This window comes from Mus caroli, unplaced genomic scaffold (genome assembly GCF_978045245.1).
Source record: "Mus caroli unplaced genomic scaffold, Mus_caroli_1 scaffold_17, whole genome shotgun sequence".
Classification (NCBI taxonomy): Eukaryota; Metazoa; Chordata; class Mammalia; order Rodentia; family Muridae; genus Mus; species Mus caroli.
Genome location: NW_028227272.1, coordinates 10,818,723 through 10,845,000, shown reverse-complemented (window position 1 = coordinate 10,845,000; position 26,278 = coordinate 10,818,723). Strand labels below are relative to the sequence as shown.

General features: G+C 44.3%; 1 protein-coding gene across 1 annotated transcript in view; it reads right to left on the bottom strand.

Moving 5' to 3' along the window:
- The window catches only part of Bmerb1 (bMERB domain containing 1), a 123,898-nt gene that overhangs the window by 39,312 nt on the left and 58,308 nt on the right, over nucleotides 1-26,278 (bottom strand). Inside the window, exon 2 of the mRNA XM_021185296.3 lies at nucleotides 15,078-15,201. Within this exon, the coding sequence (XP_021040955.1) occupies nucleotides 15,078-15,201 (124 nt within the window). The remainder of the gene's footprint in view (nucleotides 1-15,077; nucleotides 15,202-26,278) is intronic.

The window sequence follows — 26,278 nt, the reverse complement described above, 5'->3', positions numbered from 1 at the left end:
CTGTAAATAACCCCAACACTCTCATGGGTTCACCAAGCTGGACTTGACACAGAGCCTTCCAGCAAGTTCTCCCTCCGTGGAACTGTTATGCTTCGATATTGTTCACCTTTTTGTTTCATTTATGGTATCAGATAGATATTGATGCCTGCATGGGAAAATCTAACTGTTTTCTCCTTCAGGATGTTCTGTGTTCATTTGTCAGGTTTTTCCGAATATCTTGTACCTTACTAGGAGAGTCTTCTTAAGCTCAAAAGTAAAATTTCCCTAAATTGTAAAGAACTCAAATCTTATAGCCTTTGTTTTTAAAACTTTAAATGTTGATGGCTATTGTTAAGTAAGTAGATTCTGTTTGTTTTTAGTTTTGTGCTTGCTCTTGGTCTGATATAAATGAGCTCAGGTTGAGCAACGACCTCCAAGCTATGCCTATCTCTGCCTCTGTTCCCCTGAGAGTTAAGCTTAGTCCTTAAATGAACTGTTATGGCCACTCAGTGTAAAGGACAGGATTATGGTTCCAAAGATAACTTTTCTAGTGACCTGGGAGCCTGCTACTATATGTAGCAAAAAGTAATGTTGCAGGCATGACTTAAATGAAGGTCCAGGGTCCCCAGAATCATTCAAGTGGGTGGTAGATGGACACACAGATGTCCTCTAAGAAGGAGAGAGAATGGCACAACAATTTCTGCTGAGAGACATTAAAGAGAGTATAGTGAGGGTTTCAGAGACAGAGGAAGGGGCTACAGGCAAACAAAAGCAAGTGGTTTTGGATGCTATCTTCTGAGTATAATGATCATTGCTGAATTCTCTCTCTCTCTCTCTCTCTCTCTCTCTCTCTCTCTCTCTCTCTCTCTCTCTCTCTCTCTCTCCAAGTGAGCTCCCTATTTCTGCATATGTAGAGGCCAGAGGTTGGCTTTGAATAGTTTTCTCTATTGTTCTCCATCTCAATTGTTGCTGAGACTGTTCTCACTAAATCTAGAGACAGTGCTGCTACAGTAGCGAGCTCGGGGAACCTGCCTGTTTCTGTTCTCTAGTGTTGGTTATAGGCGCTTGCTCCCACCATCAGCTTTTATGTGGGTGCTAGAATCTGAACTCTGCCACAGCAAGGATTTTATTCCCTGACTCATCTCCCTGGTCTACTGTGGCCCTCTTAATCAGAACAACTGTGCCAACTTGCAAATGCCCCCTTAGGATGGGTCCTGTTGGAATTTTCTCCATGAGAGGGTGCAAAGACGATCTACCTGAGATTTGCCCACTAGCTCCAGCAGCTCCTCCTAGCTGTACCTAGATGCAGGTGGCCTCCGTCAGTGCTGGAAGCTATGACATATATGGAAGGTGTCTTAGTTTGGGTTCCATTGCTCTGAAATGCAATGATATTGATCTGAGAAATCTTGATCTGAGAGTAGCTAGAAGGAGACTCTCAAAGCCCACCCCCAGAGTGACACACTCCCTGGCCCCCATGGGCTTGTTCAAATACACAAGTCTTTCGAGGCTACACCTAGCCTTAATATAATGTAAAATACATGTAGTCCAATTTTAAAAGTCCCATAAGTCTCAACTTCTGTCTTAGCTTGGGTTTCCATTGCTGCAAAGAGACACTCTCCCCAGTGACACACTTCCTCCAACAAGGCCACACCTCCTAATAGTGCCACTGTCCATAGGCCCAGCTTATTCAAACTAACACAAAAGGTTATCTGAACAGACCCATATATGCAACCCTAAGTGACCCGTGGTCATCATGCTAACATAAAACTTTTCAGGGGTGTGGCTGTTTGTGGTTATCCAGGCTCCTGTAAGTAACTCCTCAGCCTTGCTCCTTAAATGGGCCCAATAAGTTCACCAAGCTATCTTGTCAGAATCATTTCTTTGATCATCTAGGACCTATCTAAGTAGATGTTTGCTCATGTCTCCCCAGGGAAATTTCACAAAGCAGCAAGAAACACAGCTGCAGAAGCAGGAAAGGATCTCTTCCAGGAGCCAAGGCAAAGATAGGAATATCTCAGATGCCTCAACTGTGTCCTTGGGAGGTGATTGCCAAGACTTCTGTCCTCCAAGACAGTAAAGAGAACAAGTGGCTATTGCATAAAGACTGGGTCTCTATACCTTGTCCCCACAGTCACAGAGAAGGAAACCTACTTTTCAAAGTGTCTACACTGGGAGCTGTAGCAGCACTGTCTATTCCTGAAGCCTGGGCACACACTCCCATGGCCATTAGAGCTCACACCCACTGACTTCAGGGCAGCTTGAAATGGGACAAGAAGACAGTGGGAGAAGCAGTAAGCAGAGACCTGACCCACTCACCAAGTGAAGAAGTGGGTTTGTCTGAATATCAGGGGCCTGTAACATTTCCACTAATGTTGTAAAAAATGAGAGTAGATGACTCAGTGTTGGTGGCCCTAGTAGAGATGAGTATCCAATAAGACATGTGGAACTCATATTTAGACTTACAAACACAGATAAAGCCTTCTAGAAGATGATCGAGTGGAGAGATGGCTTAACTGATAAAATGCTTGTTCCACACACATGAGGGCCTGGGTTTGATCCCCAGTATGCACAAAAATGTCAGGTTTGGTAATAGGTGACTAATCCCAGAACTATGGAAATGGGGACAGGAGAATTTCTGGGGCTTGATGACCAGCCATTCTAGTCAAATTGGTGAGCTACAGGTCAATGAGAGACCCTGTCTCAAAGAAGGTGGACATTGTTCCTAAAGAGTATGTCCTCTGGCCTCCACATGCACCAACTCACATATGAAAGGACACATATAAACACATAATAATAGTGACATAATAGTATATCAGGGGCCTGAATAATAATAATGTATGTGCCTCCACACATATGTGCATACATGAGCACTTGCATATGCATGAACACACACATATACCCAGGAGCACAGTGGCATTGTTAGGGCTGGACACAGATGGGGAAGTGTGGGGTGGCTTCTCTGATGTAACCCTCCATCTGAACTCTGCAACAAGAAAGTCTTAGTTAGGGTTTTACTGCTGAACAGACACCATGACCAAGGCAAGTCTTATAAAGGACAACATTTAATTGAGGCTGGCTTACAGAGGTTCAGTCCATTATCATCAAGGTGGGAACATGGCAGCGTCTAGGCAGGCATGGTGCAGGCAGAGTGGAGAATTCTATTATCTTCATCTGAAGGCTGCTAGTGGAAGACTCACTTCTAGACAGCTAGGATGAGGGTCTTAAAGCCCACACTCACAGTGACAAACCTACTCCAACAAGGCCACACCTACTCCAACAGGTCTTTACCTTCTAATAGTGCCACTCCCTGAGCTGAGCATATACAAACCATCCCAAAGAAGAAGCATTATTCAGGGGTTAGAGTTCACTGGAGCCACTGTGGCTTGATTTACTAGGTGGTTTATAAACAACAAAGCTGAAAGCCCAGCATACATTCAGAATGAGTCTTTATACCTCAATTACCCAATCTAGAAACTCAGTTGTAGGCATTCCCAAAGGTATGTCTCCCAGATAATTCTAAATCCTGTCAAGTTGACAATGAAGATTAACCATTATAGGCACTAGTTCCTCCTCCCATTTAATAATCAAAAGCCCCATCTTTTAATGTTTTCCCCCTGGGGGTCCCCTATCAGTTTATAGGTAGGGAATGCTCCCTGTTCAAACCATAGTCCTGGGGGAGGAAAGTAGGGCAGGAACTGGGGATCTAAGCCAGGTTCAGGCAAAACACTGACCAGGCATAAACAGAGTGAAAGCAGGGACACAAAGGTTCCAATGGGAGAAGGGTCCTGGCACATCTGTGAAGTGACAAGCTGAAGGAAGCATGAAGGGGAGGGTCAGGGCTGAAGAATGCTAACAGAGGTTAGAGTTAATGTTGAATGAAACTCAGTCCTCAGCAACAACATTAAGTGGTGAGACATTTATGAGGTGATAAATCAGAGGGCTTTGCCCTCGAGGATGGGCTCAGTGCCCTTATCTTACCTTAGGGTTAGGGTTAGGGTTAGGGTTAGGGTTAGGGTTAGGGTTAGGGTTAGGGTTAGGGTTAGGGTTAGGGTTAGGGTTAGGGCCTGAGGGGTGGGGCCAAGGTGATGGCTCAGCTGGTAAAAGCCTGACAACTTGATCCATAGAACCTGGCAGAAGTCATGTAGGGAAGGCCGTGTAAGGAAGTGAGCTTTCTGGAGATGACCCACTATCTCCCCACCATGGCTGTGCTGGGTATGCTCTAAAGAGGCAAGGACTCTCGGGTCTTTGTCCTAGGATTGCTTTGTGCTGATATATCTTTCCATGCTATATTCCTCACTTATCTGACACGGCGTAGGAAAACCCTCGTTGCCTATTGTTTCCTGGGCATTTACTCACTCTGTTGGGTAAATTTCCTACACAATCAATATGAAGATCACATGTACTTTCACATAATGGTGCTGTTTAGATGAATTGATGATTTTGTAATTCCTGATAATGATTTTATAGAACTCCTGGATTGATTCAAATAATTTGAAACTTCCTGTAGAATAAAAAAAAAAAAAAAAAAAAAAAGCTGAACAGAGTTCTGAAAACCTGAAAGCACTGAGAAGAGAAATAGGCTTGGAATATATTTACAATCAAGGGAAATAATCCTTCTAGGTTAGGAATGAGGCCACTGATCTTGATAACTAAGATCATAAATTATGATTGGGCAATTTATTATGGATGCAAGAACAGAAAATAAATGATTGACTAGTTTTACTACACAAGACTCCAAAATAATAAGACACAAGACAGATGATTTGTTTCTTGACAAAAAGCTTGCTTAATAACTATGGCTTTAAATTTACAGGGAACTTACTTTGTGGAGCTAGAAAATATAGAAGAGATGTTTAGTCAGGTACAAGTCTTAATGGAAAGACATGTAAACCATTCTGATATAACTCCTTAAACCTTCTTGACCTATGACATGAACTATTGCTTTGAACTTACTATGAACTTATGGACTGTAAAATGTTTAGAAAACCATGTAATCAATTGTCTTGCTGTAACTCCCTCTTGTGTAACATTTTATCTGCAAGATAATTTTTTTCTTACATAGAGAACTTTTGTCTGAAAAGGTATAAAAGCTGAGAGCAAAAATAAAGTGTGGGAGTAAGCTCTTTGGGGCCCTGCTCCATTCACCAACTGCATGGATATATATGTATATATGTATGTGTGTATGTGTAGGTAGGTAGGTATGTGTATATGTATGTAGGTATGTGTGTATATATATGAATGTATGTATGCATGTACACATATGAAATTGATGAAACTTGTGAGTTAGAGTGCCTTTCTGCTTTATCTCTTGTGTGTGTATGTGTGTGTGTGTGCGTGCGCGCGTGCATGCACACATAAGCATGACTTTTCTTTCTTGCCAGATCACAAAGAGATAATGAGCTCCAAGATTCTTGCCAGCTTGCCATGCCCCTAAGTTAAAGAGCTAAGAGCTTCTCACCACCAGCCAAAGTAGTTAAATTCCTCCTTTTTCTAATTCCCTGCTGCTATCAGCAGGAATTAATTGCCAGAAGCAATCAGCTCTGGCCCCTTAAGAGTTAAAAGAGTTCTGAGTTTCTCGCCAGTCACAGGGAGTGCTGGCCCCATTGAATCAAGCTTTGTTCCCTCAGAGAAAAGATTGCTGAAGGATTACTCTAACTGCTACTGGCTGCCACAGGCACTTAGAGGCCTTATACCCTGTCTCCTCACAGCTCCCACATTCCCTTACAGCTAAGTCCTACCACGAGCTGGCTAATCATTTATGCTAATATTTTATTTTATACCCATACTATGAAAATTGATGCCTGCATCATTATAGACTTTGATTTTTATATATTTCCATCTTCACAGTAGTCTTTTCCCTACCATGCTTTTTATTTTGAGTTTGGATGGACAGGTGCATGTGGAGGCCAGGGGGGCCTCAGTGTCCTTCCTCAGATGCCACCCACCTTAGTTTATGAAACAGGCTCTCTCATTGCCCTAGATCTCACTGATTAAGCCAAAGCTGGCTGGCTGGTAATCCTCAGGTGTCCTCTTGTCTGAACCTCCCAGAGCTAGAATTATAGACATGCATTGCCACTACCACCACCACCACCACCACCACCACCACCACCACCATATACCTCTTTTTATGTAGGTTTGGGGGATTCTCATAGTCTTAGGTTCTCATGTTTCTGCACCAAGTGTGTTACCAGTAGATGGAGGGCTCCTCAGTGCATTGTTTACTTGTGAGATGTACTGTGTGCATGCCTGATGCTGATGCTGATGCATGGCTGTATATTATTCCCACATATAACTAGGCCACAAAACAATGTGTGCTTTCTACCTCTGGTAAAATTTGGGTTGCTTCTGGATTTGCTTTGAGTGTTCCACTGCAAACGAGGCTCTTATGAGCATTGTGGAGTCTTTGTCTGCTGCTCATGAGCAGGATTTTTGTGCTCTCCCATATGTTTTTCTACCTTTATTTCTTTATGTGGTAGAGCAATACGTGCTTCAAAGCAGCAACAACAAAATCACAGTATTGAGTTTGGGATGTAGCTCAGTGGTAGAACACGTACCTAGCATGTTCAAGATCCCAATTCAAAGACTGGAGACTTGCTTGTGGGTTTATAGGTGGAAAGAGGATCTAACTAAAGAGACCTGGCTGGTCTCCAACTCACCATCCTCTTGCCTCTGCCTCCCAAATGCTGTGATAACAGATATGTACCAGCACACTGAGCTCCTAGACATTTTTTTGGGTGTGTGAGATATTTGACCCTTCCACCTTGTGCTGCATCCCACCCTGTGTCACAGCTCCAGGCCCGAGCTCTCTTCAGATGACCTAAACCCACCCCACAATCTGTAAAACCTTCAGAAATTCCTCAGGGGAGCAAGGCATGAGGGCTACAATATACTCCTGGGTCCCAGCACTCAGGAGGTTGGAGCAGGATGACAATGTGCTTGAGGCCACCCTGACCTACATAAGAAGACCCCACCTTAAAACAAACACAATGAGATCAGAAATCTAGCCATCTGTGGTCTGTCTTCTCTCCTCTCTCTTGCTCCTCCATCCACTCCTGTTTTCTCCAGACCTCTTCCTTAGTTCCCTTACTGCTCCTCCAGTTCTTTCATCTTTTGTCAAAATGAGATGCCTTTTTTTAAAAAAAGATTTATTTATTTATTAAATGTAAGTACACTGTAGCTGTTTTCAGACACACCAGAAGAGGGCATCAGATCTCATTACAGAGGTTGTGAGCCACCATGTGGTTGCTGGGAATTGAACTCAGGACCTTCAGAAGAGCAGTCAGTGCTCATAACTGCTGAGCCATCTCCCCAGCCCCATGAGATGCTTTTAGATCGTCTGTAATTAAGGGTATCTCTTCATGTGGGGCAAGTGGACTGTGCTCTCAGACAGAACTGGTAAGGTTGAGTGAGCTCAGACTTTGTGAGTCTCAGAATTGAGGATGGTAGGAGTGGAGCCACTCATTGCCTACCCCTACCTGCTCTGGACCATGTAACCATGACACTTCCAGAGTTCTCGAGAGGCAGGATGCAGCCCAGCATCTTCACACCTGGCTCAAGCAACAGTGATCTATTCTGAGATATACTATTTAAAATTAGAGTGCAGCAGGGCAGAGTGTGGCTGAGACATGTTACATAAACACTCTGTACTTCGTTTTGCTCTTAGCTTGAAGCTCTTTCTAACAGGTTAAAGGGAAGAGAAAGACACAGATTGTTAATTAAAAGAATGATATAGTTTGGGCACAGCGGAAAAGTTGGACGTGTTCAATTTTAAAACAGGGTCTCATGTAGCGTCAGGCTTATGTAGCCAAGGATGACCTTGAACTTCTGATTCATCATGAGTGCTAGGATTACAGTGCTAGGCCTACAGTTTGGGGGATGAACCCAGGGCTTCCTTTACAACTAGGCAAGCACTCAGTCTACTACTTGTGCTATGCACTCAGCCCTACAGACTTATTAGAGCTACATCCAGAGACAACCCATCATCAGAGACTCTTGGGACAGCCCCTTAGCCTAAGCTTCTCCCATGGGAGGAACTCTCAAGACAGGAATCTGAAGGGGAAGATGCTATCATGGTACCTCACCCTCCCTCAAAACATAGTGCTAGGGATTAAAGGAAAGAGCTTTTATATGTACCATGCTAATTTGCCCCATGCTACAGCACTGCTAGGGAGACACACTTGTCCCCTTTGTACAAATGGAGAAACTGAGGCTTCATCGGGGCAAATATTTGTTCTAGGTCACACAGTTGGTAACAGAAACTACACCTAAAACCATTCATTTATCCCAATCCTCACTCCGCAGAGAACCCAGGTCATATCACTATCAGCTTATCAGTTTATCAGAAACCGTGCAAGCCTGGGCATAGTGACTTGACCACTCGGTACCACAGTTCCTCATCTATAAAATGAGTATAAGACATGTTCCTCCTCTAGAGCTGTGACGATCAATACATCAATACACAGGGAGTCTTCTAAGCATAGATGCTATCTACCGTGTGTGCATCTGTGGGGATCAATACATCAATACACAGGGAATCTTCTAAGCATAGATGCTGTCTACCGTGTGTGCATCTGTTGTCCCTCTTGGGATCTTGGTCAGGTTCTTGGGACTTGCACTTTTCCTCAAACATTATGTTTCCTAATGACATGGTTCTAAGGGTTCAAGCACAGCTTTGGAAATGTTAGAATCCCGGGACCTGAGGTATATCTTGAGATATACCCTTCACACAATTATCTTCATTGCCTGATGCAGGTTTGACTCAGGCTGATTAAATGCTGCAAATGCCTGGAGCAAGCTGAGAGGCAGGCCACATATCTCTTTTATGAAAATCCAACCAGCGGGTGGAGGGTAGAGAGAACCGGTCCACTCCACTGGGAGGCTGAAGATACTTAATTTTCCGGAACTCAGATAAACAGTAGGAACAAGGAGGGATATGAGACAAAGAGAAGCTAAGCCAGGCAGCCAAGGGCTGCAGGAGTTATTACAAGTTAATGATGTGATCCCTGGCTGGGATGAAAAGAAAGACAAGGAGCCTGAGGTTGTAGCAGCAGGACAGGAAAGGAGGAACAAGAGTGCCCAGGAGAACAGCTCCAGCATTAGCCTCCAGCTGCCTGCTGGCTGCTGCTGGCAGGGGCGGGGGATATGGGAGGGTTGTGAGACCCAGGGGCTCTGTGACCTTTTTGTAGGAAAGTTCATAAAGATAAACAAACCTCAGCAAAGAGATCTCAAAATGCCATTTTGTAGGTTCAGAGCCACAGGGCAAGCTAAATGGAAGACATGCTAGGTATTCAGACTAGGAAACACAGCACTGAGGGCTCCTTTATGACTAGGCTATGTACCTGATCATGGCCTTGTAACCTGACTGTGGCTATAACTTTATTTCATGGGTCTGGGTGTCTTGACACATCTTTTTCTTAGGAAGCACTTACTGTGAGCCATGGCCCAGCAGAAGGCTAAAAAAATATCAATATGTGAGTGTCGTAGTTACTTTTCCTGTTAAGATACAATAGCTAGCAAAGAGCAGTAGAAGAGTGGAAGGACCCATTTGGGCTTCCTATTTGTGGGTGCATTCCATCATATCTGAAGCATGGCATCAGAAACCTGAGACACTTGGTCACATCACATCTCCCATCAGGAAGCAGAGCGATGGGTGTTGCTTTCTCCTGTCTCCAAGTGGCTTTCTCCTGTCTCCTTTTTCATTTAGTCTGCGTTCCCTGCCCAGTGAGTGGTGCTCCCACATTGAGCAATGATCACCCCACTTCAATTAAACCCCTATGGAAACTCCCTCATACATACCCTGTACTGGCTAGTTTTGTGTCAACTTGACACAGCTGGAGTTATCACAGAGAAAGGAGCTTCAGTTGAGGAAATGCCTCCACAAGATCTCAATTAGTGATCAAGGGGGAAAGGCCCCTTGTGGGTGGGGCCATCTCTGGGCTGGTAGTCTTGATTCTATAAGAGAGCAGGCTGAGCAAGCCAGGGGAAGCAAGCCAGTAAAGAACATCCCTCCATGGCTTCTGCATCAGCTCCTGCTTCCTGCCCTGCTTGAGTTCCAGTCCTGACTTCCTTTGGTGATGAACAGCAACATGGAAGTGTAAGCCAAATAAACCCTTTCCTCCCCAGCTTGCTTCTTGGTCATGATGTTTGTGCAGGAATAGAAACCCTGACTAAGACATACCCAGAGCTGTGTCCCCTGGTAATTCTAAACCCATTCCAGTTGGCAATCAAAATGAACCATTACAAAGGTGCCCAGGAATCCTTGCAGAAACAAGGCTCCAGAGCGAGCTCCTCGTGGGCTGGCTTTACTAACTTGGGGCTTAGGACTTGCAGTCCCAAACAGTAATTCTGTACCCTGTATCTACAATCTCCCACAGGCTCATGTGTTAAAGGATGGGCCCCAAGCATGGTGCTGTTAGAAGGTGGTGGAGCCTAGTAAGAGAAAGTTAGGTCTTGGGGGAATTCTTTCATAAAGTGTTATAGGACCCCATCTCTTCTGCCTCCCTCTCCAAGGTATCTTGCTTCATCCCAGGCTCACAGCAATGAGGTTAACCAATCACAGACCTGAAACAATGAGCCCAGAGAACCCTTTGTTTATGAATTCACTATCCTAGTTGTTTGTTATCAGAGCAGAAATATGCCTAGCACAGTTTATATCTAAAGAAAGGATACCCAACTTGATTTGTGTCTGCCCCCTACTCTCAACTCAAGACAGGACTACTCCAAGGTTAAGGAGAAGGGTTTTATTGTAGATATGAGGGAGAGTTCAGCAGAGGCATCTAGAAGGGTCCAGCTGTACCAGGCCACGGCTTAGGGAGGCTGGGAAGAGGAAGGAAGAGAAGAGAGAGCAAAGAGGAGAGAGGGCAAGAAAGGGAACCAGGAACCAAGAGCTGAGGATCAAGAGCGTGCGAAAATGTCTGGGTTATATAGAAAGGGAGAGGCTGGGGGAAGGGAAGTGAACCCAGCCCCTGGGCTGGAGAGGTTTAGAGTAGAGAGAAGACTGGGTGAGAAGGACTGAGGACTCTCTAACAGGTACTTGTGCTGCTGGAAGAACCTGGCAGCCAGCATCTGCTTTGATATGTTAGCAGGCATCTCACTTAGCCCTTTGTCCTGAGTTTCTTTGGGACCTGACCCTGAGTAGATGGGATAATGTTGGCAAGCTGGGGGCTGCAGCAGTGAGCGGGCACATGGAGCCAGGAGGACGGTGGGAAATGTTAGGGAGAAGGGTGTGGTCGGTGGGTGAAGAGCAGTGGCTGCAGCTTGGACACTTGGGGCAGTGCTGGTTAGTAAGGTTCCACAGTAAGTCCGAGGAGGTGGCTTCTCCCTTGGCTGAAGTGCTGAGGCTGAGAATCCAGGAGACCCCAGGGAGTGCTCAGCTAAAGGAGACCTGGAAAATGTAGGTGAGCAACCAGAGACAGCGATTTGTCAGAAGCCTACACACCTGGCAGTCATCAGGTGGCTCTAGGTAAGGCCTAGAGGGCTGAGAAGGCCTCTCAGGAATACCTGAGTGCTGTGGAGGAAAAAGGAGCTGCCCCAGACTCCTTGTGGATGCTGATGCTCCTTTGGAGAATAAGTCAGAGAGGGCTCTGTAGTGCAATGTGTGGTCCATGGTGTGAGCTGTGTCCCAGGTTCTTGGGGACCTGACAAAGATGGGGGAAACAAGACAAAACTCACTGTGGGCATTGCGCGCAACCAAGCAGGAGCTCACCTCTCTTCCAAAAGGGCTGGGCAATTAAGGGACATAGGATATTTGCCTTGGGATTAGCTTCAGGGAGGCTCTGCCCCCACGACAGACATTGTGGGGGCAAACTGTGCTTCTGCTGTACACTAGCTACGGATCCTGAGTGACTCATGTCTCTCTTGCCTCAGTTTGTACATCCACAAAGGGAAGAATAGAAATGACATTTTGTTGGTTTCTGTGAGTAAATTATGCCATGTGTAGGGCATACTATATGGCATCTCAGAGCCCCCAAGGAAACAGAAGCTCTTAGCTGCCTTGCCTTGGGTCCAAGTAATAGGAGAAGCTTCTGAACCCTCACCAGGGCTCAGGGAAAGGGTGCGTCTCCCTTTCTCTCTACTCATCATTCTGGCAAGAGAAAGAGGAGACATATGCCAGGCATCCCAGAGGCAGAACAGCCATCAAGATAAGGAATGAGCAGAAGGATAGATGGCAGCTGCCCCTAGACCTGATCTGAATAGGATCTGCACACAGGCTGCCACCTGGACTGTGGAATTCAGGCTAATTCATGGGTCACACAGCAGCTGTGGGCTTATGAGCATGTATGACACAGCCAATCTCCTTGTGGCCATGACTGACATTGGTACAGCCAAAGGCTGCTAGGTTCAGGTCAGGCAGAGATTCTGCCATGAGCCTGGAAACACTCAACAGAGTACAGAGTCTGACAAGGTCTCCCTCTTACTTTAGGCCAAGAGAGTGTGCATGCAAGAGAGAGAGAGAGAGGTGGGTGGGGCAGGGGGGATAAGTTCCTAACCATAGGCAGGTAACACTCATCAATTTTTGGTAGATGTAGTTCCTACAGCCCCTCTTCCTTCCCTCCCCTTCCCTTTTCTTCCCTCTCTTCTCCTTTCTTCCCCCTTCTCCCCTTCCCTTCCACACTCCTCCTTCCTTCTCTCCTTCCTTCCCTTTTTTCCTTCCTCACAAACTGGCATCTGTTGCTCCTGAAGCAGCAAACACATCCTCCAGCCATCATAAGAACTTCCAGGCTGAAGAGGTCCTCAGTCCTCTAAAGCCGCCTTGTAATTTTTGTCTTATTTTTAATGCATAACAGGTGATGGTTGTTTCTTGAAGCCTTATGTTTTGGTTTGCTTATTTCCAGACAGAGGGAACGTTGTTTTCTATCTGTAAACTGGGAATGTTCTGGGCCCTTCCTCCAAGGGATCCTATTAGCAGCCGTCTTGCCAGTGAAGCCTTAAGTCAAGACCTGCCACATTCGGAGTAGACTGAGTGGCTCTAATCAGTATTGCTCTCCATTTTACAGAGGGGGACACAATACCAGAATGTTATACTGAGAGAGCGGACATGAAGGGGAAACTAGGCATCAGTTCTAACCTCCTCTTTCCTATCTTGGAGGCCTCTGGCAGCTCCTTTAACCTAGAGTCTCAGTTTCTTCCTCTGCCAAATGGGATAATCATACACCCTGCTGCATAGCCAGGGCTGGAAAAAAAAAAGTCAGCAAAGGAGAGAATGATGGCCTGGCCTGTCTGGAGGGTGGTGCTCCCCAGCTTCCCATCTAGCAGACAGGCAGCTGAGAGGTTTGTCCATCTCAGCTACCTGTTATGTTTTGTTTTCTATTTTATAAGAACACAGTTCCAGGTCACTTACTATCTTTTTAGAGTTCCCATGCATTTCATGTCCAGTGGCCTAGGCAGTATGCTTGCTTAGGAATCAAATCAGTACTAGCCCACTGTTTGCATGGCCTAGGGGACTCTGCAGTGCACACACAAACACAGCTCTTGCCTGATGGAACTAAGTTCACTTGAACATAAGCATCTTCAAGTTTAGGAACAGCTGTGGGTCCTCTTTGGTTATAGAGACCTCTCATAGAACCAGGGAAGGTAGCTGTGCCTTGGCCTTGCAGAGTCTGGTGTTTGGAAGTCCTCTTCCAGTCACCCTAGGTTCCAAGGTGTTGGAAGATGTCCCCATCTCCAAACTCTTTGCTGTGCCTGGTAGAACCCAATTTGTAGAAACATATTTTCTTTTGGAAGATTCTCTGTTCCATCCCCTGGGAATCCTGAGCTCTGGGGACACAGATCACCAGGCAGCCCTAGAGAAAGATGCTCTCCTTCTGCACTGGGGGGTACCAAAGCTCAGGGAGTCTGAGTCACCTGACTAGATTCATTCAGCTTTAATTGACCTCCTCAGTGCAGACAGTGTGCTCTTGCCTCACACCAGGGCAGTATCTGTGGGTAGCCCAAGCTCAACCCAGGAGTCTTGTTTAACATGTTACTAACAGCTGACCATGGTGGTGCACATCAGTATTTAGCACTGGAGAGGCCAGCCTGGGATACATAGTGAGCCACTGTCACAAAACAAAGCAAAGTAAGAGATAGTAGAGATAACAACATCCACTTCTCTAGGTTATAGTGAGAATCTAAGATTCCTTTTTTTTTATAAAAAAATAATATTTGTAAAAATCATGTATTTTATATGTTTATATAATTAAAAAATTATATCTAAACATCATACCTGCCTTTACACACACACACACACACACACACACATACCAGCATGTATACACAGCTGCATATATACACTTGTGTGTACACATACCTGAATAATTTCATCAGGGTTGTGGCTGTCACAGCATCCCCTACAGGATCTCATATTGTTAGTATTCTAACAATCTTTTTTGAGCCCAGGAGTCAAGCCCAGCCCAGTTCCAAGGAGATAGGGAATTCAAAAGCATTTCTCAATACAACAAAAACACACCTACCACGTGACAGACCAGAGAGCAGAGCTTTTGAAAAATGCCACAAATAACCAGTTTCTAATATTTCCCACCTAAAGTAGCAAAGTTGAAACATAAAGACAAACTTCGTAAAGTTTCCAGGAAGCTTGGATTTTCCAGAAAAAAAAAAAAAAAAAAAAAAAAAAGCCCTTGACCCATCTTTCATGGTGACCTTAATCCTGTCTCCCCTCACCAAAAGTCAGGATGTTATAAATTGTTAGTATTCTATTTTTTCTTTAAATATTATCTTAATTAAGAAAACTGAGTTTACGCTGGGCATGGTGCAACACCTTAGATCTCAGTACTCAGGAGGCCAAGGCAGGTGAGTTTGAGGTTTGCCTAGTCTAGATAGTAAGTTCCAAGATAGCCAGGGCTGTTATACAGAGAAACCCTGTCTCAAAAAAACAAAACCAAAATGAAAAAGGAAGGAAGGAAGGAAAGAGGGAAGCTAGCTAGTTAGTGAGTTAGTTAGTTAGTTTAATCTGAGTTGCTTCTGAGAGCATGTGATATCCATAAGGGATTTTCTTGTTGCTTTTAGGGGCTCAGTCTTAGTGTGTGATGCTCAGTCACCCTTGTGCTCTCCAGAATGCCTCTGTCCTCCATACCTCAACCCTTTCTTCCCCACTCACTCACATGAACCTGAGTTCTGACTCCCGACGGACCAGGACTTCACGGAGACGCTGGATTTTCGCCATCTCCAGCTCGATCTCCTCTGGCATCATGCTGGTCTCAGCCATGGAGATGATGTCCAGCTGGCCTGTGTGGACAATAGACTGGTGTCAGGACTTTAAGGCCACCAGGGCTTTCAAAAAAAAATCCCACCAGAAATAGGAGGTGTGTTTTGTCATCCCAGCTAGCAGGGAGGCAGAGGCAGGAGGGCGGTGAGTTCAAGTTCCATCTGGGAAACAGTGAGATCCTCTTTCTCCAAAAAGTAAGAATTCCTACAGGGAAAACTGTGCTATTGCTCTGGAAAACAGCCATGCCCTGGCAGTCATGACACACCACAGGGGCAAACATATGAAATGGGCTGACAGCATGTGTGAGAAGGAATCTTCTAAAACCGAAAACCCACGGTGCTACGGTTAAAATGTGACTTGTGTCCCTAGGATAATAGAGTGGAGAGAGGCTGGGGTCTGTGAGACATGATCACGGTAGTTCCTCCTCAAACAGGCCTGGATGACCTAGGAAACAGCTTGTCCTAAGGCACGCCCCATTTTCCAGCTTGCTCACCACTCCAGCATGCACCTGCTGCCTTAGTGTTTTCTGCATCATGATGAACCTGCTACCTTAGTGTTATCTGCATCATGATGCAGCATGGGACATCACCCAGACTTGAGCTTTCGGGCCTTCACTAGAATCAACCTCTTTTCTTTACAAATCATGGGTTCCTGGGTATTCTGCCGTAGTAGCAGAAAATGGACTAAAGCAGATGCGGAGCCTTCTGCACAGACTCAGCAGGCTCGTGGGAACTTTTTCAGGCACTCTCAGTCCCTGCCTGGCCCCAGACCTTTGGTTTTGCATCTTTGACCATGGCAACTCTGCATACCCACTCCGTAAAGACTAAAAGAAAACTCTATGCTTTAATTATTGTAAGGCACTAAGTAATAGAAGTAGCAGTAATACAAAGAAACATAGCTTTCTTGTGGGAAATTCAGAGAGCACTAGTAGGAAAAAAAAAGACACAGAAAAAATTCAGGGAGAGTGAGGAGGGTAAAGCTCTTGCTACCAAGACTGATGATCTGAATTCAAGCCTCAGAACACACAGGATGGAAAGAAAGACCCCCCCTTCTGCACACACGCGAGCACACACACACACATACACACACACATTGTCCTCTTACCTCTATACATACACTGTGGCACATATTTGCCCTACCCCCACAAATAAATAAGTGAATATAATAAAAATATTATCCATAGCCACAATGCCCAGAGAGAGCCACTAATCACATTTAATGGGCATCCCTCCAGGATTTTCTTTTTCTTTTTCATTTGCTTAAAAAAAAAAAAAAAAAAAAAAACTATCACATTTGGAAAAGAGACACATAGACACAGAATGTGGGTCTGTTTGTTTTGGGGACTAGGATTCATTAGTCCAGGTTGCCCATGAATCTCCTATGTAGCTGAGGATGACCTTGAACTCCCATCCTTCTGCCTCCACCTTCCAAGTGCTGGGTGACAGACCTGTGCCTGCACATTCGTCACTCCCTAGGGTAGTCCATGCCACGTCACTACCTCACTGCGGTGATAGATGTTGAGAATCCCTAATCCAAACCCAAAGATCTGAAATCCCAAGTCCAAACTTTCTGAGCAACAGCATGACACTGAAGTGTAAAACTCTCCTGCAGCTGTAGTCACAGGCTGTGAGGCACCTGATGTGAATGCTGGGAGCTGAGCTCTGGTCCTCTGCAAGAGCAGCACATGTTCTTAACCTCTGAGCCAACCTTCCAGCTGCAAACATATTTAAAAGGACAAATAAAGATCTACCAAAGTGTTAGTAGTTGAAAAATGTTAAGATATACCTGTATAAACATTAAACATGTCCACACACCCCCTGCTCCATAGTCTGGGTTTGTTATTCCTTGCTCTTCTTCCTCAGTACCTATGACATGCAGGTCCCAGTCCTTAGCTGCTCCTTGGCAGTACTGAGGGCAGAGCCCGGGCCACTTCTATTTGTGGTCATATTACAGATTGTTTCCCAATGTAAAGAATTCTGAGTGGTCTCATATATGACTTTGCAATGACAGTCCCCAAAGCCAATCCTCTACACACATTGAAGCAATTCCACTTGGCTACATTTCCAGAAGAAATAGGGGTGGGTAAAAGCTGAAATATTCTGAGGCCTTTATGGTGGTGCAGGCAACTTGTCTTAAGAGATATGTGATGGTTTCTTCCACACAACTTCCTGAGGCTTGGGAAGAGTAACGATGTATACTGAGGATATGAAGGAAAATTTCCAGCATTATGAGCTGGACAAAGGTCTCCTCAGGGCCATGTGGTTGTGTTTCAGACACCCCCACCACCCACCACACCACCATCATAGTCTAGGTTCTGGCACAATGTCAAGATCCTCCTGGCCTGGAGCAGTGATGTTTTGCTGGGAGTAGGATGGCAAGGGGCTGGGAGGGAGTGGCTACCCTGTAAGCAGGAGGCCTTGAGTTTGGAACCCAAGCACCTACATGGGTGTGTCAAGTGCTGAGACCCAGGCATCCCTGCTCTAACTTATTCCATGTTGTGTAAAACAGTGGTCTTTTCCTGAGATCAACCCACATACCTATGGTCACTTGATCTTTGACAAGGGAGCAAAAACCATCCAGTGGAAAAAAGACAGCCTTTTCAACAAATGGTGCTGGCACAACTGGCGGTTATCATGTAGAAGAATGCGAATTGATCCATTCCTATCTCCTTGTACCAAGGTCAAATCTAAGTGGATTAAGGAACTCCACATAAAACCAGAGACACTGAAACTTATAGAGGAGAAAGTAGGGAAAAGCCTCGAAGATATGGGTACAGGGGAAAAATTCCTGAATAGAACAGCAAAGGCTTGTGCTGTAAGATCGAGAATCGATAAATGGGACCTCATAAAGTTGCAAAGCTTCTGCAAGGCAAAAGACACCGTCAATAAGACAAAAAGACCACCAACAGATTGGGAAAGGATCTTTACCTATCCTAAATCAGATAGGGGACTAATATCCAATATATATAAGGAACTCAAGAAGGTGGACTCCAAAAAATCAAATAACCCCATTAAAAATGGGGCTCAGAACTGAACAAAGAATTCTCACCTGAGGAATACCGAATGGCAGAGAAGCACCTGAAAAAATGTTCAACATCCTTAATCATCAGGGAAATGCAACTCAAAACAACCCTGAGATTCCACCTCACACCAATCAGAATGGCTAAGATCAAAAATTCAGGTGACAGCAGATGCTGTCGAGGATGTGGAGAAAGAGGAACACTCCCTTCATTGTTGGTGGGATTGCAAGCTGGTACAACCACTCTGGAAATCAGTTTGGTGGTTCCTCAGAAAATTGGACATAATACTACCAGAGGATCCAGCAATACCTCTCCTGGGCATATATCCAGAAGATGTTCCAACCGGTAAGAAGGACACATGCTCCACTATGTTCATAGCAGCCTTATTTATAATAGCCAGAAGCTGGAAAGAACCCAGATGCCCCTCAACAGAGGAGTGGATACAGAAAATGTGGTACATTTACACAATGGAGTACTACTCAGCTATTAAAAGGAATGAATTTATGAAATTCCTAGGCAAATGGATGGATCTGAAGGGCATCATCCTGAGTGAGGTAACATATTCACAAAGGAACTCACACAATATGTATTCACTGATAAGTGGATATTAGCCCAAAAACTTAGGATACCCAAGATATAAGATACAATTTGTTAAACGCATGAAACTCAAGAAGAACGAAGACCAAAGTGTGGACACTGTGCCCCTTCTTGGAATTGGGAACAAAACACCCATGGAAAGAGTTACAGAGATAAAGTTTGGAGCTGTGAAGAAAGGATGGACCATCTAAAGACTGCCATATCCAGGGATCCATCCCATAATCAGCTTCCAAACGCTGACACCATTGCATACACTAGCAAGATTTTGCTGAAAGGACCCAGATATAGCTGTTTCTTGTGAGACAATGCCGGGGCCTAGCAAACACAGAAGTGGATGCTCACAGTCAGCTATTGGATGGATCACAGGGCAGGAGCTAAACGGAACTGCAACCCCATAGGTGGATCATTATTATGAACTAACCAGTACCCCAGAGCTCTTGACTCTAGCTGCATTTGTATCAAAAGATGGCCTAGTCGGCCATCACTGGAAAGAGAGGCCCATTGGACTTGCCAACTTTATATGCCCCAGTACAGGGGAATGCCAGGGCCAAGGGGTGGGGGTGGGGGACTGGGAGGGGAGTGTATTGGGGACTTTTTGGATAGCATTGGAAATGTAATTGAGGAAAATACATAATAATAATAAAAAAAAAACAGTGGTCTTTTGATTCATGCCTTGCCCTAGGATACTCCATTTTACAAGCATCTTTTGTCTCTATTTTGAGGGGAAAGGATGACTGCCCCTGGGTGGAACCAGAAATGACAGCATCTGCCTGCCCAGCACAGCTGATAGATGACGCTCCCTGTAGTTCTATAAGACTGAATCGAGACTATTAAAGCACATGGGTACATTAAAATCCTATCAGGAAACTTGGCTCAAGAACTTATCACACACATCAGACCGAGGAAAGGGGGTGACTCCATTGCACGGATCACATAAAGAAGCAAGAACCTGAACACGGCAGTGGCCAGGTGCAATGGGAAACGTGTCATCTTATACAAGGCATGTGGGTTAAGGGCAAGAACTCAACTGTGTCTGAAGCTTTGGCTCAGCCCTCTCTCCTGCACTGATATAACCTAGCCAACTGACTGCCAGTCCACCCACTTGCCATCCCAGCCTGGACCTGACCTGTTTTTTCCAGTTCCATACCTCGAAGCTGAACTCTGCCCCTTTGCTCTCTTATCTGACTTCAGTAGCTCTAGGAGCAGGTGCCTCCAGTTCATTGTCTTAGTGATACAGGCTCTTTCTCAGCCCATTTCTGAAGCCACTTGAACACTGCTGCAGCCTGTTGACTAGCAATCATTCTGTAACCCATGTAAATATATCTATGTATCTATGTTTAGATACATAGATATATTTACTGTGATCTGAGGATTAACATTCATAATTAAGACTGGAATAGAACTAGCATTCACCTCAACCAGGCTACCAAGGCAGGTGGATTATATGACAAATTGCTGTCAATGGGACATATCAACTTTGTAAATTCATTGCTATTTAACAAAATTGACTTTGTGGAAAGGCACAAACCTGTTCATCAATGTTTCTGGCACAGTGTGCTCATAACAACAGGCATCTGTAATACTAGCACTGGGTATGAGAGGGTCGTGAAAGCACGCAGACCCCTGGAGCTTGCTGGCCAACGGTTTAACTGAATCAATAAGCTCCAGGTTCAGTGACAAACCCTGTCTTAAACAAACAAACAAACAAACAAACAAATAAATAAATAAATAAATAAATAAATAAATAAATAAATAAATAAAGTGGAGAGAATTAGAGGGAGACACCTAATGTCAACTTCTGGTTCTCATGTGTATGCATACACTTGCACATGCAACACACACATACATACACAAAGTATGCCATTCAAATGATCTGAGCATTACTGTATGCAACTTTTCTGGCTTTGTGTACCCATCTTTTGAAGGGTGTCACGGGATGAATGAAATATGATGGCATAGTCTGGAGTTCCAGACTCTCTCTCTCTCTTTTTTTTTTTTTTTCGAGACAGGGTTTCTCTGTGTAGCCCTGGCTGTCGTGGAACTCACTTTGTAGACCAGGCTGGCCTCGAACTCAGAAATCTGCCTGCCTCTGCCTCCCGAGTGCTGAGATTAAAGGTGTGCGCCACCACGCCCGGCAGTTCCAGACTCTCTGTAGGACTTTAGGCTGTCTGTCAATCACTCTGGCTCAGCGCTTGACCAGATCCCCCACATGAGGAATGAATGGTTCAGGTATGCTGTGCAGCATATACGGTCACAAGGAACCTTTTAGGGACCAGTATACTTGCTTAACCTGCCACCTCTTGTCCTCACCCCATGCTAGCAGGGTCAGGATGCTACTCTCTCAGAAATCATCAGTAGCCAGGCCCTGAAGCAGCAGAGGTGTGGGAAACTGTGGGGAGGGAAATGGAATCTATCAAGAGCTAGCAAGGGCAGTTAATAAACTTGCTCTAAATCATCAGCTATGTGATGTCTAATGTCCCTTCCCTGCCAGATACTTTTCTTCCTCTGCACAATAGGAAAGCAGCTCTTCCCTGTGCTGCAGGGTCTCTTCTAACTCACCTAGCTCCTGGGCTTAGATTAGACAAGTGCTGGGCTGAGCATGTGGCTCAGTTAATAGTAGACTGCTTGCTTATCACGCACAAAGCCCCAGCACTGCATGCACTGGGTGTCGTCATCGTGATCTATGACTAAGCCCAGAACTGAGCAGGTGGAAACAGGAGGGTAAGAAATTCAAAAGCATCTGTAGCTACACAGAGAGGTGAAAGTGATTCACCCAGCATCACATGTATTACAGCATCAAAACACTGTAAAAATGGAATCCAAACAGCCAGCTCATGGGGATCCTTTCTCCTCCGTTCACCTCAAACCGCATGTAAAAGTATCTTTTATTCACTTGAAGTAAGTGTTGTCTTGGAAGCTTACTGCCGCTGGCTGCTAACCTAGGCCTAGTCCTGGAAGCTTCTCTAGCCTCTGTACAATCTTATCTAGGCCTAGAATGTTTTCAGCTTCTGAGACTTACTGCTGAATAAGCTTAACCTTTCTAGTTCTTTCTGAACTCTGGTTGGCTGGTTCAACTCAGCTCTTTTGACTTGAACTCTTCTTCCAACTGATTTATTCAATCAAGCTTCTCTCTCTCTCAGCATCTCATGAATGGCTGTACTTGACCTCATATCATCTTTGGCAATATGTTCTAATCTTCTGGCTCCTATTCTGTCATATCCTATTCTGTCAAGGCTTTCTCTGATTCATCACTTTGTCTGACACTGAATTAGACATTACTTTCATACATGGCTGCTTCCTTCTACAAACTAACTTTACCTTCATTGTTTGGGATTAAAGGTGTGTACTAAGGACTGAGCCATACCACAACTTGAAACAGTTTTTTTTCAGTAAATAACACAATCTTGGGGTTCACGGTGTGCTCAAATATCTTCAACACCTTGAGCGACATCTTACCTACGCTGGGCAACTTCCTGGTGCAGGTCACATACATCCGTGCTTGTGAGCATGTCCTTGGAGCTACAGCACAGTAGAAACCTCCTTGTGTTTTCCAGCACCATTCAGTTAGTCACCCTGCTCTTTAGGGCTAAATGCTGAAAATTGCAAGATACCAGGGGAGTTCTTAAACTTTAAAGCAAGAACATTATGGTGATCCCCACCAGAAGCTCGGCTTCTGGCCAGATTGCTCAGTGGGTAAAGGTGCTTGCTGCCAATCCTGATGAATCTGAGTTCAATCCCCAGGACCCATAGGGGGAAAAGAGAGAGCTGACTCCAGCATGTTGTCTTCTGATGAAGAGATGTACGTGCCACGGCATGTGTGCACTACCCCCACACACTCAAAATAAATAAGTACAGATAATTTTTTTAAAAATCAACTTTATTCCATGCATTAGTTACTTTCTTATCAATGTTACAAAACATCTGACAAAAACAACTTGCAGGGAGAAGGGTTTAGGGCTCAGGGTTTAAAAGGGGATGCTGTTCATCTTGGAAAAATCATGGTGGTGGGAGAATGAGAAAGCTAGTCACATTGTTCTCTAGTCAGACAGCAGAGAGGGGTGTCTCAGTCTCAGCTATATAGTTTGGGATTTCAATCCATGGAATGGTGCTGCCAGTGTTCAGAGTGGCTCTTCCTTCCTCTGTTAAACCTCTCTAGAGACTCACTCATAGGCACATCCACAAGTGTCTCTTAGATGATTCCAAATGCAAGCAGTCTGGCACTTCAGATGAACTGTCATACTCAATAATGACATCAACAACTAAACTGATGGAACATTTTATACCACACACAGGGAGGGGCATGTGACCTAATTTGATTTTCAAATAGCCCCAGGATGTCAGAACTGTTACTCAATTTCAAAGATGAGAAGTTGAGACTCTGAAAAGGATGGGATGAGAGTGAGACTGAGATCTATGTTCTGGGGCTGTAGCTCAGTGTAGATTACTTATCTGGCATGCATAGGGCCATTGATGTGATCCCCAGTGCCACAAAATAAATAGATGATAGAGAGATAGATAGATAGATAGATAGATAGATAGATAGATAGATAGATAGATAGTAGATAGATAGATGTGTCATACTCCAAAACCCTGGAAAAGCACCATCATTATTATATATAAAAGAAAACAGAGCACTGATTGAGTATCCAAACCTCCAAATGATGTGAAAATATGCTCCCAGAGATTAGAAGACCTTTTGGAACATTTTGAATCCTGGGCTTTTAAATTAGGGATGCTTCAAGGATATAAAGTCTATGTCAATGGTCCAAAATCTGAAAAGCTCCCAAATGTGAAGCAAAATCCAACACAAGCATTTCAGATAGACAGCCCATCTGTGTGTCGACTGCATTGCCCTCAGAACATGCAAACAGGCAGTGGGCATGGTGATTGTGAGGATTAGGATTACTGTTGAGTTGGCAGATTCTACAGTCAACCAGGAGACAAACCTCAGGGCAGAACTATCTAGAGGTTAACAGAGGCAAGGAGACCTGCCATAAATATGGCTGTCACTACTGGCTGAGGTCCTGGACTGAATTAAAAGGGGAGTGGTCTGAGTGCCAGCACTCTTCTCTTTGATTCCTGGTGGCAGATGCAATGCGATCACATGCCTCACATTCCTGCCATCATGCCCTCCCCACCATATCTATCCTCTCAAGACAAGAGCCCAAAACTCTGCCTTTCTTAAGTTTCAAGACATCAGTCGGAGCTGAACCTCTGCCACAGGGCTCCATACCCAAATAGTGCTGGGAGAGATCTAGCCTCACAGGATTACCAACAAGTCTGTGAACACAGGTAAAACCACCACTGCTACTTAGAGGGACCTTCCAAGAACCCCCAGGACACAGGAACTAAGGAGCAGCTTGGGACGAGAGCCTTCCAGTTTCCATCTGCGCCCAGAGCTGATACTGTGTGACAGCGCTACATATACAAAAACCACCAAGAGAGGGCTGGTATCTTAGGAGAACCGACACACCTGAGAGCACAGGCAAGACCACCACTTCTGTTCAAATTCCTGGCCCAAGAGGGACCCTCCCAGAGCCATCAGGATACATGAACCAAGGACAAGATCAGTCTGATTTCTGTCTGCACCCTAGAGCTGATCCTGTAACACAGCTCTTCATGCCCAAATTACTCCCAGACAGAACTAGTCTCCCAGGAGGACTGACACAGAGGCTTGCAGGAAGGACAAGCCATAGTCAGAGACAGTAAGACCAGCTAACACCAGAGATAACCAGATGTTGAGAGGCAAGGGCAAGAATATAAGCCACAGAAACCAAGGCTACTTGGCATCATCAGAACCCAGTTCTCCCACCACAGCAAGTCCTGGATACCCCAACACACCAGAAAAGAAAGACTCTGATTTAAAAATCACATCTTATGGTGATGATAGATGACTTTAAGAAGGACATAAATAACTCCCTTAAAGAAATACAAGAGAACACAGGTAAACAGGTAGAAGGCCTTAAAAGGAAACACAAAAATCCCTTAAAGAATTACAGGAAAACACAAACAAACAGGTGATAGAATTGAACAAAACCATCCAGGATTTAAAAATGGAAATAGAAACAATAAAGAAATAACAAAGGGAGACAACCCTGGAGATAGAAAACCTAAGAAAGAGATCAGGAGTCATAGATGCAAGCATCACCAACAGAATACAAGAGATAGAAGAGAGAATTGCAGGGGCAGAAAATACCATAGAAAACATTGACACAACAGTCAGAGAAAAGGCAAAATGCAAAAAGCTCCTAACCCAAAACATCCAGGAAATCCAGAACACAATGAGAAGATGAAACCTAAGGATAATAGGTATAGAAGAGAGTGAAAATTCCCAAGTTAAAGGGCCAGTAAATATCTTCAACAAAATTGTAGATGAAAACTTCCCAAACCTAAAGAAAGAGATACCCATGAACATACAAGAAACTTACAGAACTGCAAATGGGTTTGACCAGAAAAGAAATTCCTCCCATCACATAATAGTCAAAATACCAAATGCACAAAACAAAGAAAGAGTATTAAAAGTAGTAAGGGAACAAGGTCAAGTAACATATAAAGGCAGACCTATCAGAATTACACCAGACTTCTCACCAGAGACATGAGAGCTTGAAGATCCTGGGCAGATGTTATACAGACCCTAAGAGAACACAAATACCAGCACAGACTACCATACCAGCCCAAACTCTCAATTACCATAGATGGAGAAACCAAGATATTCTATGACAAAAACAAATTTACACACTATCTTTCCACAAATCCAGCCCTACGAAGGATAATAGATGGAAAACACCAACACAAGGAAGGAAACTACACCCTAGAAAAAGCAAGAAAGTAATCTTCTTTCAACAAATGCAAAAGAAGATAGCCACACAAACATAAAAACAACATAAAAAATAACAGGTAGCAACAATCACTATTCCTTAATATCTCTTAACATCAATGGACTCAATAAAAAGATATAGACTAACAGCCTGGGTATGTAAACAGAACCCAGCATTTTGCTGCATGCAGGAAACACACCTCAGTGTCAAAGACAAACACCACCTCAGAGTAAAGGGTTGGAAAACAATTTTTCAAGCAAACCATCCCAAGAAACAAGCTGGATTCTAATATCAAATAAAATTGACTTTCAACCGAAAGTCATCAAAAAAGATAAGGAAGGACGTTTCATACTCATCAAAGAAAAAAATCTACCAAGAAGAACTCTCAATTCTGAACATCAATGCTCCAAACACAATTTCAGCCATATTCATAAAAGAAAGTTTACTAAAGCTCAAAGCACACATTGCACCTCACACGATAATAGTGGGAAACTTTAACACCCCACTCTCATCAATGAACAGATCATGGAAACACAAACTAAACAGAGACACAGTGAAACTAACAGAAGTTATGGACCAAAAGGATTTAACAGATATCTATAGAACATTTCATCCTAAAAAAAAAAAAGAATATATCTTCTTCTCAACACCTCATGGTATCTT